Source organism: Mobula birostris, chromosome 14 (assembly GCF_030028105.1).
Source record: "Mobula birostris isolate sMobBir1 chromosome 14, sMobBir1.hap1, whole genome shotgun sequence".
Taxonomy (NCBI): Eukaryota; Metazoa; Chordata; class Chondrichthyes; order Myliobatiformes; family Myliobatidae; genus Mobula; species Mobula birostris.
The window spans coordinates 33,323,663-33,341,791 of record NC_092383.1 but is presented as its reverse complement, the minus strand read 5'-3'; the positions used below and the strand labels follow the sequence as shown (position 1 = coordinate 33,341,791).

Here is an 18,129-nt window from a genome sequence, read left to right as displayed (position 1 = left end):
TTTCATGTGGGGAAGCTTCAGCAAGCCTATTAACAAAGAGAACAGTAAAACATTTGACAGCTTGATAAGCAATACCATTAACACTTTCAAGTATTATTTTTTAAAGAAAACAAGAGTACAGAAGAACTTTAAACCTTTTAAAGTATTTAATTAGGTAATAAAATAACATAAAAATTAGTCACTGATCCTGCCCTACTTGACACAGTTTCAGCGGCAACTTTGCTATCATAAAGGTTGGGGAACTGCCACAAGTTTATGTTACACTAAAGAGAAACACAAAGAATCTATTGTCAAACCATTGTTGGGAAATCATCAGTGAAAAGTAATTGGCAAATCTGGTCATCCCATGTTCACACAGGATCGAGGCACAATTGTGCAAGCGCGTGGATGTCAGCCAGTTAGAACAGCGAGAAGAGTTTAAAGGGAGAGAGTTATTTTTTCAGCTGTTTGATCAAGGCACGACTGCGCAAGTGCGTGGACGTCAGCCAGTTAGAACAGAGAGAAGAGCTTAAAAAGAAGACAGCTTTACAGAGTGGGCGACAGAGTAGAGGGAGACAGAGTAGGAGGGCTTTGGCTCAACAGGGCTTAGGCGATAACGGGTCGAGGCGAGGTAGGTTGCCTGTGTAGAACAGAGACAGGAAATACGTGTGTGAGGCCGGTGTTCTGTACTGGGTGTCAGATGTGGGATGTCCAGGAGACTCCCAGCCTCCCGGACAGCCACATCTGCGCCAGGTGCGTTGAGCTGCAGCTCCTTAGGGATCGCGTTAGCGAACTGGAAATTTAGCTCGTGACCCTTGTCTGGTCAGTGAGAGTGAGGAGGTGATAGAGAGGAGCTACAGGCAAGTTGTCACACCGGGGTCTCAGATGACAGGTAAGTGGGTAACAGTCCAGAGAGGGAAGGGCAAGAGTCAGATACTAGACAGTACCCCTGTGGCTGTCACCCTTAACAATAAGTACTCCTGTTTGAGTACTGTTGGAGGGAGACAACCTACGTGGGGGAGGCAACAGTGGCCAGGCCTCTGGCACAGAATCTGGCCCTGTGGCTCAGAAGGGTAGGGAAAGGAGGAGGATGGCAGTGATAGGAGACTCTATAGTTTGGGGGTCAGGCAGACGATTCTGTGGATGCAGGAAAGAAACAGGTAGTTTGCCAGGGAAGTTTCTGATCGCGTCCACGATACCCTGAAGTGGGAAGGTTAACAGCTAAATGTTGTGGTACATATGGGTACCAATGACATAGGTAGGAAAATGGAGGAGGTCCTGAAAACAGACTACAAGGAGTTAGGAAGGAAGTTGAGAAGTAGGACCTCAAAGGTAGTAACCTCGGGATTACTGCCTGTGCCACGTGACACTGAATATAGGAATAGAATGAGCTGGAGGATAAATGCGTGGATGAGGGATTGGAGCAGGGGGCAGGGATTCAGATTTCTACATCATTGGAACCTTTTTTGGGGCAGGCGTGACCTGTACAAAAAGGACAGATTGCACTTGAATCCGAGGGGGACCAACATCCTGGCTGGGAGGTTTGCTAAGGTTGTTGCCTTGCCTTGTGCCCTTAACTCCTGGTGGAGTCGTCGAGGCACCGTCATGACAAGTCTGTTCCATGTGTCGTGGTTATTGGGAAGAGTTTAAACTAGAACTGCTGGGGGGTAGAAACCAAACTGAAGAGACAAGAGGAATGGGTGGTTGGCTCACAAATAGAGAAAGCTTGTAGACAGTGCAAGATGGAGGATAGGCAGGTTATAGAGAAGGGATGAGCTCAGACCGATGGTTTGAGATGTGTCTATTTTAATGCAAGTATTATGAACAAAGCAGATGAACTTAAGAGCGTGGATCAGTACTTGGAGCTGTGAAGCTGTGGCCATTACGGAGATTTGCTTGGTTCAGGGGCAGGAATGGTTACTTCGAGTGCCAGGCTTTAGATGTTTCAGAAAGGACAGGGAGGGATGCAAAAGAGGTAGGGGCGTGGCACTGCTGATCAGAGATAATGTCAGGGCTGCAGAAAAGGAGAAAGTCATGGAGGGATTGGCTACTGCGTCTCTGTGGGTGGAAGTAAAGAACAGGCAGGGGTCAATAACTCTACTGGGTGATTTTAATTGACCACCCAATAGTAACAGGGACATCGAGGAGCAAATAGGGAGACGGATTCTGGAAAGATGTAATAATAACAGGGTTGTCGTGGTGGGAGATTATAAATTCCCAAATATTAATTGGCATCTCCCTTAACAAGGGGTTTAGATGGGGTTGAGATTATTAGGTGTGTTCAGGAAGGTTTCTTGACACAATATGCAGATAAGCCTACAAGAGAAGAGGCTGTACTTGATCTGGTATCGGGAAATGAAACTGGTCGGGTGTCAGGTCTCTCAGTGGGAGAGCATTTTGGAGATAGTCATCACAATTCTATCTCCTTTACCATAGTATTGGAGAGGGACAGGAACAGACAAGTTAGGAAAGTGTTTCATTGGAGTAAAAGGAAATATGAGGCTATCAGGCAAGAACTCGGAAGCAAAAATTGGGAATAGATGTTCTCAGGGAAATGTACGGCAGAAATGTGGCAAATGTTAGGGGATATTTGCATGGAGTTCTGCATAGGTACGTTCCAATGAGGCAGGGAGAGTATAGTAGGGTACAGGAACTGTGGTGTACAAAGACTGTTGAAAATCTAGTCAAGGAGAACAGAAAAGCTTAGGAAAGGTTCAAAAAACTAGGTAATGATAGAGATCTAGAAGATTATAAGGCTAGCAGGAAGGAGCTTAAGAACGAAATTAGGGGAGCCAGAAGGGGCCATGAGAAGGCCTTGGCAGACAGGATTAAGAAAAACCCCAAGGCATTCTACAAGTATGTGAAAAGCAAGAGGATAAGGCATGAGAGAATAGGACCAATCAAGTGTGACAGTGGAAAAGTGTGTATGGAACCAAAGGAGAGAGCAGAGCTAGTTAATGAATACTTTGCTTCAGTATTCACTGCAGAAAAGGATCTTAGTGATTGTAGGGATGACTTATAGCAGACTGAAAAGCTTGAGCATATAGATATTAAGAAAGAGGATGTGCTGAAGCTTTTGGAAAGCATCACGTTGGATAAGTCACAGGGACTGGATGAGATATACCCCAGGCTACTGTGGGTGGCAAGGGAGGAGATTGCTGAGCCTCTGTCGATGATCTTTGTAGATGGGAGAGGTTCCGTAGGGTTGCGGATGTTGTTCCCTTATTCAAGAAAAGGAGTAGAGATATACCAAGAAATTATAGGCCAAGAGATATACTAAGAAATTACAGGCCAGTGAGTCTTACTTCAGCGGTTGGTAAGTTGATGGAGAAGATCCTGAGAGGCAGGATTTATGAATATTTAGAGAGGCATAATATGATTAGGAATAGTCAGCTTTGTCAAAGGCAGGTCGTGCCTTACCAGCATAATTAAATTTTTTGAGGATGTGACTAAACACATTGATGAAGGTAGAGCAGTAGATGTAGTGTATATGGATTTCAGCAAGGCATTTGACAAGGTACCCCATGCAAGGCTTATGGAAAAAGTAAGGAGGCACGGGATCCAAGGGGACATTGCTTTGTGGATCCAGAACTGGCTCGCCCACTAAAGGCTAGGAGTGGTTGTAGACCAGTCATATTCTGAAAGGAGGTCGGCGACCAGTGGTATGCCTCAGGGATCTGTTCTGGGACCTCTTCTCTTCGTGATTTTTATAAATGATCTGGATGAAGAAGTGGAGGAATGGGTTAGTAAATTTGCTAATGAAACAAAGGTTGGGGGCATTGTGGATCCTGTGGAGGGCTGTCAGAGGTTACAGCGGGACATTGATAGGATGCAAAACTGCGCTGAGAAGTTGCAGATGGAGTTCAACCCAGTACATGTGAGGTGGTTCATTTTGGTAGGTCAAATATGGTGGCAGAATATACTATTAATGGTAAGACTCTTTGCAGTGTGGAGGATCAGAGGGGTCTTGGGGTCCGAGTCCAAAGCTGCTATGCAGGTTGACTCTTGGGGTTAAGAAGGCATACAGTGCATTGGCCTTCATCAACCGTGGGATTGAGTTTAGGAGCAGAGAGGTAATGTTGGAGCTATATAGGACCCTGGTCAGACCCCACTTGGAGTACTATGCTCAGTTCTAGTCGTCCCATTACAGGAAGGATGTGGAAACTATAGAAAGGATGCAGAGAAGATTTACAAGGATGTTGCCTGGATTGGGGAGCATGCCTTACGAGAATAGGTTGAGTGAACTCGGCCTTTTCGCCTTGGAGCAACGGCGGATGAGAGATGACCTGACAGAGGTGTACAAGATGATGAGAGGCATTGATAGTGTGGATAGTCAAAGGCTTTTTTCCCAGGGCTGAAATGGCAAATACGAGATGACAGAGTTTTAAGGTGTTTGGAAGTAGGTACAGAGGAAATATCACGAGTAAGTTTTTTTTTATGCAGAGAGTGGTGAGTGCGTAGAATGGGCTGCCGGCAATGCTGGTGGAGGTGGATACAATAGGGTCTTTTAAGAGACTCCTGGATAAGTACGTGGAGCTTAGAAAAATAGAGGGCAATGGGTAACCCGAGGTAATTTCTAAAGTAAGTACATGTTCGACACAGTATTGTGGGCCGAAGGGCCTGTATTGTGTTGCAGGTTTTTCTATGTTTCTATAAGATGTTTTAATAAAGAAAGAAATCTTACCATGGTCCACATGAGCTATGATACAGATATTCCTGATGTTGGCAGTATTCTTTTGCAGGTCGACAATATTTGCCAAATTAGTATGACCCATTTTAACTTCAGTTCTGTAAGGACATACAAATTAAATGACAGCATATATTAATCATATTAATAGAACTCAAGATCCTGATCTGCACTCAGAATGCCCCACACCAGAAAAATGCAACAGAAGCAAATGTCTTTGGTATTTTTTGATACTGAAGTTAGAATGCATAAAGCTTAAATTTTAAGATGAATAATCTGAAGCTGATTAAAACCAACAGTTAATAACTAATTGCTATAGTTACCAAATTCAGTAAAGACAGCTGACGACAGTTATCACAAGACCATGACATCCTGGTTACAGTGATAAAACTCATACCAGAATATTATTCCCAAAATTTAGAAAATTTCTTATTAACTGACACATCCTGCAGAAAGCTCCTGTTGTAATTTTATCTCCCACAGCATCACCGACAATCCTTAGAGTGCGAAAACATTTCACGAAGGTCCAAGGCTAAGATAATTGTCCACCTAATCCCAACATTCTTCTGAAGAAACACTTTACCCCTTAAAATGGGTTAGGAGTGAACACCTTACCATGCCAGCAACGCCTTATTTAATCACGGGACAATTTACAATGATCACTTAACCTACCAATGAGTACATCTTTGGTCTGAGAGGAAACCAGGCCACCAAGAAGGAAACCCATGCAGTCACGGGGAGAACATACAAATTCCTTAATTCGCCACCCTATTTTGCATTGAATCCCATGTTATAAGTGGAGATACATTCCCACAGGATGCTTCTCCCTCAGCAGTAATCATAAGTACCATAGCTGCTGGTTCACGGGGTGGGGTACTTCAGAAATTTGCTTTGGAAACCAACCAGGCAATCTTTTTAAGTGGTGGATGCATTTAAAGATTAAAAAAAAGTAACTGCAATGTTTATCACCTTCTAGTTTTTACTGTGCATGGAGAAATAATTTTAAATGCTTATCAAATATAAGGAAGATAGAATAATAATGTAACTCACAAAAAAGACGTTATTTCAGCTTACAACTTGCTGACCCTTTCATTCATCTTGAGGATAACTAGATCACTCCAGCTACCTTTTAAATTTTGTATAAATCCTCTTTGATTCAACCTCCCTCAAACTCCCTCAGATCAGGTGTTCTCAACCTGGGGTCCACGTACCCCTCAATTAATGGTAGCAATCCATGGCATAAAAAAGGTTAGGGACCCTGTCTAGACTGACAGCTATTTCCTGCCTATATCCATAACCCAATTAGATCCAGCATGTAACTTACTCTGAGGTATCTGTTATTCAAAACAATAAACACCCAGAATCTCTCAATGAGATCCGTCTGTACCTCACATTTAGTTATCTGTTACTCATTAAGTATACCTCCAAACTCCCGAAATTAGTTCCAGTCTGCAACTCCTGAACGTTTTTATTCTATATGTAATTATTGCAAACCCTTGACTGATTACCAGTCTGTTATTCACTTCTATATATGCACCCACTGAGTCATTCAGTTAGATTTTAGCCTGTTTCTCGCTCCTGCCAGCTCATCATTCGATATCTAAACACACCAAATTCTCAACAGATTCCTTTATTTTGGGTTATATTATCTGTGTCTCGTTGTTTGGAATCCATGTAAAGAAACCGTATATTTGACAGCATTTGGCAACTGTGTTGATTTTTTTTCCGCTACAAATGAACTCAATGAGACTCTATTCATCATTTTCCATAACCCTTCAATATCGAGGACCACAGCAACATTTCAGCTGTTATTCATGGGCTGCAAATCAGTACTTTACACAGAGGATTTTGGTAGTACCACATTCTGAAGAACACTAGTAACAAAAAAAAATGCTAGACTGCAAATTTTACACCTTTTCCTATGATCAGGAAATTGGAGTTGAAAAAAGCCAAAATTTGCTGTTTCTTTCACATTTTTGGTTTATTTATCCCTCTCTCCCAACATAAATTGTGCAAGAGAAAATATCACTCCATATTTCAGATTTTCAGTTTGTGATCTATGAATTCAGTAAAGGAGAATTAATACAAAAAGTTGTCTAACACAGAAGTCATTTGTACCTTAACCAACATTAAGTTAATTAACTGTTCATCTTCTCATTGCAGCTTTTAGAATTTAGCTGACAGATTATCTGCCATCCTTAAACAGTACAGCAGCAACTATAATCAGAATAACACTTTCCCCCCGGTCAATATAGCTATTTTCTCAGACACTCCAAAATGCAACTACATTTTGTCCTTCTCAATAACCCAGCAATCTCCCATCCTGAAAATCAGAAAGTTAATGTTGGAAACCTAAAATAAAAACAGAACACTGAAAATAATCACCCTGTCAGGCAGATTTGAAACAGTTAATATTTCAAATAAAAGACCCTTACTCAGAACACGAAAAGTGAGAAAAACAAATTAGATTTAAATTGCAGAGAGAGTGGCAGAGAGATTGATGGACAAAGGAAATCTCTCTGAAAGGGAGATCAGGTTTATCAGGTTTCCAAAGCGCTAACTCCCTCCTTTGAGTACTCAAAATTGAAAGTAAAAGAACTGTAGGCTAGAAATTCCAACACATACATTTAAAGCACAAGTCTTACACAAAAGGGCTGATTGACTGAACTGACTGAGTTTTTCAAATGCGTAATAGGTAAACAATAGGTGATATAACTGTTGAAGAAAGTGCAAAAATGGATCAATCCATCAATTGCAAAAAGACAGAATGTATGGTGATATCCAAAAAGAAGGAGAATCCTATCTGCAGGCTGCGAAGAAACGGGAAAGGCATAAAGCAAGTACAGAACTTTTGCTACTTAGGAAGCTGGGTGACATCAGATGGCAGGTGTGACATGGACTTCAAAGGAAGAATAGGGATGGCAAAAGACACCTTTACGAGAATGAAGAGTATACTGACCAATACTAAACTAGGCAAGACAACCCGCCTCAGTGTACTGAAATGTTACGTTCATCCAGTTATGTTATATGGCTCAGAATGTTGGACAATATCTAGTAACATGAGGAATCGAATTGAAGCAGCAGAGATGTGGTTTTTGAGGAGGATGCAAAGAATATCATGGATGAAACGAATATCTAATGAGGATGTCATGAACAGAGCAAACACAAAAAGAGAAATAATATGAGATCATGAAAAGGCAACGTAACTTCATTAGACATGTGATTAGGAAAGGGGAATTAGAATGCATGGTAATTATGGGAAAGATTGAAGAGAAGAAAGCAAGAGGAAGACAAAGACAAGTGATGATGGAAACAGCAGCCAGAGAACTAGAAATGAATACCAATGAATTAATCCACTTGACCCGAAACAGGAGTGTGTGGGCCATGGCAGTCAAAGCTGAAACTGGGCATGGCACCTGATGACGATGAATAGGTAAACAAACAAGACCATAAGACATAGGAGCTGAATAAGACCATACAGCCCTTATCATCTACTGTGCCATTCCATCATGGTTATTTATTATCCCTCTAAACCTCATTCTCCTACCTTTCCCCTGTAACCTTAAACACCCTTACTAATCAAGAACCTATCAACCTCCGCTTTAAATGACTTGGCCTCCGCAGTTGTCATGGCAATGAATTCCACAGAATCACTACACTGTAGCTGATGAAATTCCTCATCTCTGTTGTACTCTGAGGCTGTGCCCTCTAGTCCTAGATTTCCCCACTACAGTAAACATCCTTTGCATGTCCACTTAATCTAGGCCTTTCAATGAGATCCCTCCTCATTCTTCTAAACTCCAATGAGTCCAGGCCCAAAACCACAAATGCTCCTCATACACTGACCCTTTCATTCCTGGGATTATTCTCATAAACCTCCTCTAGACCCTCTCCAATGACAGCACATTTTTTCTCAGATAAGAGGCCCACAACTGCTCACTATATTCTAAATGCAGGTTGACCAATGTCTTATAAAGTTTCAGCATTATATCCTTGTTCTTACAGTGCCTACAAAATGTACTCACCCCCCCCACCCAGAAATTTTCATGTTTTACTGTTTTACAACATTGAATCACAGTGGATTTAATTTGGCTTTTTTGACACTGATCAACAGAAAAAGACCCTTTCACGTCAAAGTAAAAACAGATCTCTACAAAGTGATCTAAATTGATTACAAACATAAAATGGAAAATAATTGATTGCATAAGTATTCACCTCCTTCAAGTCAGTATTTAGTAGATGCACCTTTGGCAGCAATTACAGGCTTGAGTCTGTGTGGATAGGTCTCTGTCAGCTTTGTACATCTGGACACTGCAACTTTTCCCCATTCTTCTTTACAGAACTGCTCAAGCTCTCTCAGATGGCATGGGGATCATGAATGAAGAGCCCTTTTCAAGTCCAGCCACAAATTCACAATTGGGTTGAGATCTGGACTCTGACTTGGCCACTCCAGGATATTAGTTTTGTTGTTTTTAAGCCATTCCTGTGTATTTTGCTGCATTCATTTTTACCCTGGATAATCCACAACACCTGACAGTTACCCTGACAAATATCACCACCCGCTCCTTTGGTTCCTCTCGCTCTGTTGTTACGCGGTTAAAGATCTCCAGCCAGTTGATCAGCAGAGTCTTTAGTACTTGGTCATGACTATCAGATACTCTGCCTGAGCTGGATGCTTTTCACGGGCTCACCTTCCTGACGGCTGCTCGCACATCAATCTCAAAGATTGAAATCACAGGATTATCAAGGTCTGTGGAAGTTCAAGCTGGTTGCTCCAGGTTCTGAATGTCACAGCGAGCTAAGAAGATAGTGCTCAGTCAGGACAGATTGCAGAACTTGTCTAGTGAGGTATTATGGATGGAAATGAGTAATAAGAAAGATATGACCACATTAATAGGAGTATATTACAGACACCCAACAGTCCAAAGGATTTAGAGGAACAAATTTGTAGAGAGATTGCAGAATGTTGCAAGAAACATAAGGTTGCTACAGTAGTTGAAACTAACTTTTGATACATTAACTGCAACTCCCTAACTATAAAAGCACTAGATGGGATAGTTTGTCAAATGTGTTCAGGAAAGTTTCAGTCCATAGAAGTCCGAACAAGAGAGTGCACAATACCTGATATGCTATTAGGGAATGAGACAGAGCAGGTGTCAGAAGCTTGTGTAGGAAACACTTTGCATCTACTGATCACAAAGCCATTAGTTTCAAACAAATATGCAATAAGATAGGTCTGGTCCGCAGGTTGAGATTCCAAATCGGAGAAATACCAATTTTGATGGATTCAGAAAGGACCTGGCAAGTGTGGATTAGGACAGGCTATTTTCTGGCAAAGGAGTACCTGGTAAGAAGGAGGCCATTAAAAGTGAAATATTGAGAGTACAAAGCTTGTATGTGCCTTTCAGAATAAAAGGTGTAGGGAAGCTTAGTTTTCAAGAAATACTGAGGCCCTGGTTAAGAAAAAGAAGATGCATAGCAGATATAGGCAGGTAGCAACAAATGAGGTGTTTATTGAGTATAAGAAATGCAAGAGAATACTTAAGAAAGAAATTAGGAGGGCGAAAAGAAGGCATAAGGTTGCCCTAGCAGAGAAGGTGAAGGAGAATCCTGAGCGATTTTACAAATACGTTAAGAGCAAAAGAATTGCAAGGGGCGCTATTGGTCCTCTGGAAGATCAGAATGGTAATCCATGTGTGGTGCCAAAAGAGATGAGGGGAGATCTTAAATCCATTTTTTTGCATCTATATTTATTCAGGAGACAGACACAGACTCGACAGAAGTGAGCCAACACGGCACCAACTTCATGGGCCCTGTACAGATTACAGAGAAACAGGTGTTTGCTGTCTTGGGGCAAATTAAGGTGGATAAACTCCCAGATCTTGTCAAGGTGTTCCCTCAGATCCTGCGGGAGACAAGTGTGGAAATTGCCAAGGCCCTAGCAGAGATAGTTAAATCCTTAATGACAACTGAGGAATCAGAGGATTGGAGGATGGCCAATGTTGTTCCACTGTTTAAGGCTCTAAAATTAAACCAGGAAAGTGTAGGCTGTGAGCCTGACAGCAGTGGTGGGAAAGACAGATTTAGGATAGTCAGCATGGCTTTGTGCCTGATAGATCATGTCTAACCAATCTTATAGTGTTTTTGGAGGTAGATACCAGGAAAGTTGATGAAGGCAAGGCAGTGCATGTTGTCTATGTGGACCTTAGCAAGGCATTTGACAAGGTCCCACAGGAAGGTTGGTCAAGAAGGTTCAATCGCTCGGCATTCAAGATGAGATAGTAAATTGGATTAGACATTGGCTTTGTGGGAGAAAAGCAAAGAGTGGGAGTGCATGGTTGCCCCTCTGACTGCAGACCTGTGACTAATGGAGTGCAGCAGGGATTGGTATTAAATCCGTTGTGGTTTGTCATCTGTATCAACTTTCTGCATGATAATGTGATTAACTGGATCAGCAAATGTGTGGATGACACCAAGACTGGGGGTGTAGTGGAAGGTGAGGAAGACTATCAAAGCTTGCAGCAGGATTCGGACCAGCAGGGAAAATGGGCTGAAAAACCGCAAATGGAATTTAATGTAGATAAATGAGCTAGGTCTTGCACAATGACCAGTAGGGCACCGAGCAGTGAAGTGGAACAAGTGGATCTGGGAATACAGGTCCATAGTTCATTGAACATGACATCACAGGTGGATAGGATCGTAAAGAGAGCTTTTAGCACTTTGGCCTTCATAAATCAAAGGACTGAGTAGAGGAGATGGGATGTTATGTTGAAGTTGTACAAGACATTGGTGAGGCCTAATTTAGAGTATTGTGTGCAGTTTTGTTCACCTACCTTCAGGAAAGATGTAAATAAGGTTGAAAGAGTATAGAGAAACATTTACAAGGATGTTGCTGGGCCTGAGTTATAAGGAAAGATTGAGCAGGTTAGGACTTTATTTGGAGCATAAAACATTGAGAGGAGTTATGAAAGAGGTATACAAAATTATGAGGGGTATAGACAGAGTTAATGCAAGCAGGCTTTTTTTTTCCACTAAGGTTGGGTGGGACTAGAGGTCATGGGTTGAGGATGAAAGATAAAAAGTTTAAGCGGATTGTGAGGGGAAACTGCTTCTCTCAGAGGTTTGTGAGTGTGTGGAATGAGCTGATAGAATAAATGATGCATGTGAGATCAATTTCAACGTTTAAGAGAAGTTTGGACAGGTAAGTGGATGGTAAGGGTATGAAGGGCTATTTCCCAGTGCAGGTTAATGGGAATAGGCAGTTTAAATGGTTCAGCATTGACTAGATGGGCTAAAGGGACAGTTTCTTTGCTGCGCTTTACTATGACTTTATGATTCTTGCTTTGGCAGTCTGAGGTACTTCAAATAGGCTTCAATTACATTGTGCCTAAAAAGAACGTGGTAATTTGCCTCAATGACTAATGTCCAGTAGCACTTACATCCACTTTGATGAAGTGCTTTGAGAGGCTGGTGATGAAACATATCAACTCCTGCCTGAGAAGTAACTTGGATCTACTCCAAAATGCCTACCAGAGCAACAACTCCACAGCAGAAGCCACTTCACTCAATCCTGGAACATCTGGATAGCAAAAATGCAGACGTCAGGATGTTCTTTGTGGACTACAGCTCAGCATTCAATACCATCATCCCCTCGAAACTAATCAATAAGCTTCAAGGCATTGGCCTCAATACCTCCTTGTGCAATTGGATCCTCTACTTGCTCACTTGCAGACCCCAAACAGTTGTCATTGGCAACAACATCTCCATCAGCACATGTGCACATGGCTGTGTATCTGTTGGGGTCACACATCTGTTGAGGTGCTGCCGATGCTGCCTCTTAAGGTTCATTTTCAGGTTGAGTCAGTAATAAAGGCAATGCAATGTTAGTATGCATTTCAAGAAGACTACAACATAAAAGCAAGGATGTACTGCTGAATGTTTCGAAAGCATTGGAATGTTGTGAGTAATTTTGGGCTCTGTATTTCAAGAAAGATGTGCTGGCCCTTTACAAGATCCATAGGAGGTTCAAGAATGATCCCAGGAATAAAAGGATTGAAATATGGAGTACTTCGCCATGTCTTCAACCTGAGCCTGAGGCTCCAGAGGGTTCCTGTGCTGTGGAAGACGTCCTGTCTCATCCCTGTGCCGAAGACGCCGCGCCCCAGCGGCCTCAATGACTACAGACCGGTGGCATTGACCTCCCACATCATGAAGACCCTGGAGAGACTTGTTCTGGAGCTGCTCCGGCCTATGGTCAGGCCACACTTAGATCCCCTCCAGTTCACCTATCAGCCCCGACTAGGAGTGGAGGATGCCATCGTTTACCTGCTGAACCATGTCTACGCCCACCTGGACAAGCCAGCGAGCACTGTGAGGGTCATGTTTTTTGACTTCTCCAGTGTGTTCAAAACCATCCGCCCTGCTCTGCTGGGGGAGAAGCTGACAGTGATGCAGGTGGATGCTTCCCTGGTATCATGGATTCTTGATTACCTGACTGGCAGACCACAGTACGTGTGCTTGCACACTGTGTGTCCGACAGAGTGATCAGCAGCACTGGGGCTCCAGAGGGGACTGTCTTGTCTCCCTTTCTCTTCATCATTTACACCTCGGACTTCAACTACTGCACAGAGTCTTGTCATCTTCAGAAGTTTTCTGATGACTCTGCCATAGTTGGATGCATCAGCAAGGGAGATGAGGCCGAGTACAGGGCTACGGTAGGAAACTTTGTCACATGGTGTGAGCAGAATTATATGCAGCTTAATGTGAAAAAGACTAAGGAGCTGGTGGTAGACCTGAGGTACCGGTGACCCCTGTTTCCATCCAGGGGGTCAGTGTGGACATGGAGGAGGATTACAAATACCTGAGGATACGAATTGACAATAAACTGGACTGGTCAAAGAACACTGAGGCTGTCTACAAGAAGGGTCAGAGCTGTCTCTATTTCCTGAGGAGACTGAGGTCCTTTAACATCTGCCGGACGATGCTGAGGATGTTCTACCAGTCTGTGGTGGCCAGTGCGATCATGTTTGCTGTTGTGTGCTGGGGCAGCAGGCTGAGGGTTGCAGACACCAACAGAATCAACAAACTCATTTGTAAGGCCAGTGACGTTGTGGGGATGGAACTGGACTCTCTGACGGTGGTGTCTGAAAAGAGGATGCTGTCAAAGTTGCATGCCATCTTGGACAATGTCTCCCATCCACTACATAATGTACTGGTTGGGCACAGGGGTACATTCAGCCAGAGACTCATTCTACCGAGATGCAACACGGAGAGTCATAGGAAGTCATTCCTGCCTGTGGCCATCAAACTTTACAACTCCTCCCTTGGAGGGTCAGACACTCTGAGCCAATAGGCTGGTCCTGGACTTATTTCCTGGCATCATTTACATATTACTATTTAACTATTTATGGTTTTGTTATTATTTAATTATTTATGGTGCAACTGTAATGAAAACCAATTTCCCCCGGGATCAATAAAGTATGACTATGACTGTATGAGGAGTGTTGTCTCTGGGCTTGCACTTGGAAGTTCAAAAAGATGAGAAAGAGCTTCATTGAAACCTTCTTCAACTGAAAGGTCATTAGCAGGAGAATCAAGGATCTGAGGACACAGCCTTAGAATAACAGGATGTGCTTTTTAAACTGAGCAGGAATGTCTCCAGCTGGAAGGTGATAACTGTGGAATACACTGGGTGTATCTAAGGCAGAGATTTATAAGCTCTCGATTGATAAAAGGGGCAAGGATTACAAGGACAAGGCAGGAGAATGGGGTTGAAAAAATAATCAGCCATGATTGAATGGCAGTGCAGACCTGATGAATGAAACGGTCTCATGCTCCTGCACCTTATGGTCTATGCTGGTTAGGTTCCGGTTTCCCAAAAGTACAGAAACGGCACTCTACATGTCAGGGATGTATCTAGCGTACACATGCGTTCCTGCCATGTTCCCAGATAGAATTCAACTCTGTATGCAGTTCCTCCAATTTCAAATAAAATATCTTCCTTTCTTTGAGCTACTCAGTAGCATTCAGTAAGGATGTCCATGGCTATTCAACAAATTGATACTTTACAGGTTACTCAAATGCAAGGGGTACAAAACATGCTTAACAACCTTTCATACCCACTAGGTCCAACATCTTTTTTCTGCTCAACTGTAGACAGCTCTATATTATTAGATTTAATCCTGTATGAAGAATAATCAGATGGATTAACATAATTTCAGAGATGTCAAAACATCTGAACTGTAAAATCAATAGGAAATCAAGCAATGTTTATGCCTTAAAGGTGAAAATGAAGGAGATCAACTATACTATCCCTCGGACACTGCAAGCACATTGGCTTACCACACCAAAATTATACACAAAATTTCGCAGAGGAAAAGAAAATCTCGTAGAACAGGTTTAACCAAGATCAGATCTAAATTCAATTCCAAACCCATAAGATAGAATTAGGCCATTCAGCCCATCAGGTCAAACTGGAGATGGTGGAAGTTACGAAGAATTATGTGCTGGATGCAGAAACGGACAGCACATAATTCTCCATAACTTCCACCATCTCCAATAGGATCCCACCACCAAGCACATCTTTTGCTCCCTCCACTTTCTGCAGGGATCACGCCCTACATGACTCCCTTGTTCATTCATCCGCCACTGATCTCACTCCTGGTACTTCCCCTTTCCAAACGGAACAAGTGCCATACCTGCCCCTGCACCTCCTCCCTCACTACCATTCAGGCCTCCAAACTGTCCTTCCAAGTGAGACGACACTTCATCTGCGAGTCTGTTGGGGTCATGTACTGTGTCTGGTGCTCCCGGTGTGGCCTTCTGTATAATCGGTGAGACCCGATGTAGACTGGGAAACCGCTTGGCCGAGCACCTACAGTCCGTCCGCCAGAAAATGCAGAATCTCCCGGTGGCCACCCACTTCAATTCACCTTCCCATTCTGACATGTCAGTCCATGGCCTCCTCTACTATTGTGATGAGGCCACACTCAGGTTGCAGGAGCAACATCTTACATTCTGTCTGGGTAGCCTCCAACCTGATGGCATGAACATCAATTTCTCAAACTTCTAGTAATTGCTTCCCTTCACCATTCTCACTTCCCTCTCTCACCTTATCTCCTTATCTGCTCATCACCTCACTCTAGTGCTCTTCTTTCCATGGTCTTCTACCCTCTCCTATCAGGTTCCCCTTCTCCAGCCCTTTATCTCTTTCACTTATCAGCTTCTCAGCCCCTTACTTCACCCCTCTCCCAGTTTCACCTATCACCTACCACCTTGTACTTCTTCCTCCCCTCCTCCCCCATCTTCTTGATCTGATTTCTCATCCTTCTTTTCCAGTCCTGATGAAGGGTTTCAGTCCAAAACGTCAACTGTTTACTCTTTTCCATGGACGCTGCCTGGACTGCTCAGTTCCTCCAGCATTTTGTGTGCGTGTTGCTTTGGATTTCCAGCATCTGCAGATTTTTTTGTCTACATGCCCCTTCATCTATGTTTGTAATGTCTGCAAACTTGGTGAAAAATAACTGACATATAACATTAAAATATTTGAACTAACTGCAAGTTTTAAAATATACATCAGCTCTGAAACCTCAGCCACTAACTTCTTCAGGATATTTTAAAACATTTTGCAGTAGTAGTTATTAAGTGTAGTCACTGCTACAGTTTAGGAAAAGAGGCAGCCAATTTTATTTCAAATCCACAAACAGCAAAGTAGCAACATGGCCAAGGGAACGAAAAAAACAACCACATTTTCCTGAAATAGTTCGCTATAAAGTTGGCGCAAGTCTCTTAGTCTCTGGAAGATCCCTTGAAAGGTCAAAATTTAGATGCGACCTAAACTATAATCTAGCCATACCGCCAAAGCTGGGACAGGCACTCTCACCCAAAGTTGGAGCAAAACCTGCCAGACTCAAGCTACTCCCGGTCGCCACACGAACAAACACTTCAGACATCAGGACGGCCTGCCATCCGGCTTCACAGCACCGGACCCCTCGCATCCCTCGAACCCCGGACTCCAGCGTGGAGAATGTGGTGACAGGACTCGAAGAGCGGTCCAGGTCCTCAGGCTGTAAGCCAGGCTCCAGACCACGAGGGTCGTGCCCGATGGAAGCGTTCTCGGGACCGGGACCGGGACCGGGACCGAGACCGGACCGCAAGGAAGGTTTAAAGCAGCAACATCCCAAATGTTGACAAAAGTAGCGCGGGCACTACCGGCAACAGGTAAATACGAAGGTACCCACCTCCACCTCGAAGGCTCCAACCCGGCCAAGGCCGACGAACTCTGACCTCTGACGTAGATGCTACGTTGCGCCGTTGTCGGGACGCGGCGGTTTCCTAGCGACCATTGCTCGCCAGGAGACGCTCCCGACACAATAAAGCTGCGGAGACTCCAGCTGCTTTTCCCTCCGGCAGGCTCACCGCTGTCGCTGGCCGGTCAAAGAATCTAACCTGCTGACAAACTTTGCACACAGATATAGAAGCAAACGCGCGCCGATAAGATGACCCGAAAATGTATCTGCGACATTTGTAATTGTGGGTAAGTTAAGCTGGAACGGACTTGACTTCATGTTGAACATGAGTGACAGTGTCAACTCTAGGGCATAGAAGTTGTCGCTCAAACTGACTACCAGAGAACTACCTAACAAATCTAAACCGTGCACTACTCAGGTCGTGCTGGTTTGTCAGAAATGTTTGTTTCCAAAGAGGTGTTAGACCTCCTCCAGGTCTTTGATTTTTGAAAAGAATCAAAGGATGACCTAATTTCCCTCGGGATCAATGAAATATGTCTGTCTGTCTGTCTATTTATGTATCTATCTATCTATCTATATTAAAGCACCCGCCAAGGTCCCTCCAGGTATTCTGGTCCAGAAAATTAAGACAATTGGGATCCACTGTGAATTAGTAAGATGGATATAAAATATGGCTGTGTCATAGAAGATAGAGTAGCGGTACAGAACTTCTTTTGAGACTAGAAATTTATGACCAGTGGTGTTCTACTAGGATCAAATCTACGACCTCGATTACTCGTGATATACTAATGATCTGGATGAAAATGTAAGTGGAATGATTAGTAAGTTTGCACAATCACGAAAATTGGTGACGTTGTGGATAGTGGGGAAGGTTGTCAAAGGATTTACCACCCCACCAGCCTCTGCGTCCAGCGCATAATTCTCCGCAACTTCCGCCAGCTCCAATGGGATCTTTCCCTCCCCCCCCCCACCCCGCCCACACTTTCTGCTTTCCGTAGGCACCGCTCCGTACGCGACTCCCTTGTCCATTCCTTCCTCCCCACTGATCTCCCTCCTGGCACTTATCCTTGCAAGCAGAACAAGTGCCAGACCTGCCCCTACACCTCCTCCCTCACTACCAGTCAGGGCCCCAAACAGTCCTTCCGGGTGAGGCGACACCACCTATAAATCTGTTGGGGTTATATACTGTGTCCGGTGCTCCGGCTTTGACCTCCT

The 18,129-nt window shown here is 43.5% G+C and overlaps 2 protein-coding genes across 6 annotated transcripts in view; one reads left to right on the top strand and one right to left on the bottom strand.

Moving 5' to 3' along the window:
• efl1 (elongation factor like GTPase 1) overlaps positions 1-18,129 on the bottom strand; it is a 299,478-nt gene that overhangs the window by 281,044 nt on the left and 305 nt on the right. For 2 of the 4 annotated variants that reach the window (XM_072278342.1, XM_072278345.1), the window contains exons 1-2: positions 16,906-16,967; positions 4,664-4,767 (exon numbers count right to left, since the gene is read on the bottom strand). In XM_072278342.1, coding sequence (XP_072134443.1) covers positions 4,664-4,754 — 91 coding nt within the window. In that variant the 5' untranslated portion in view covers positions 4,755-4,767; positions 16,906-16,967. Of the gene's footprint in view, positions 1-4,663; positions 4,768-16,905; positions 17,003-18,129 lie in introns of those variants that run through there. The other 2 variants (XM_072278344.1, XM_072278343.1) reach the window with 2 other exon arrangements.
• saxo2 (stabilizer of axonemal microtubules 2) overlaps positions 16,996-18,129 on the top strand; it is a 43,647-nt gene continuing 42,513 nt past the window's right edge. For both annotated transcript variants that reach the window (XM_072278347.1, XM_072278346.1), the window contains exon 1: positions 16,996-17,201. Coding sequence is in view for 1 of the 2 variants with exons in the window: in XM_072278346.1 (XP_072134447.1) it covers positions 17,164-17,201 (38 nt within the window). In the remaining variant the exon portion in view is untranslated. The remainder of the gene's footprint in view (positions 17,202-18,129) is intronic.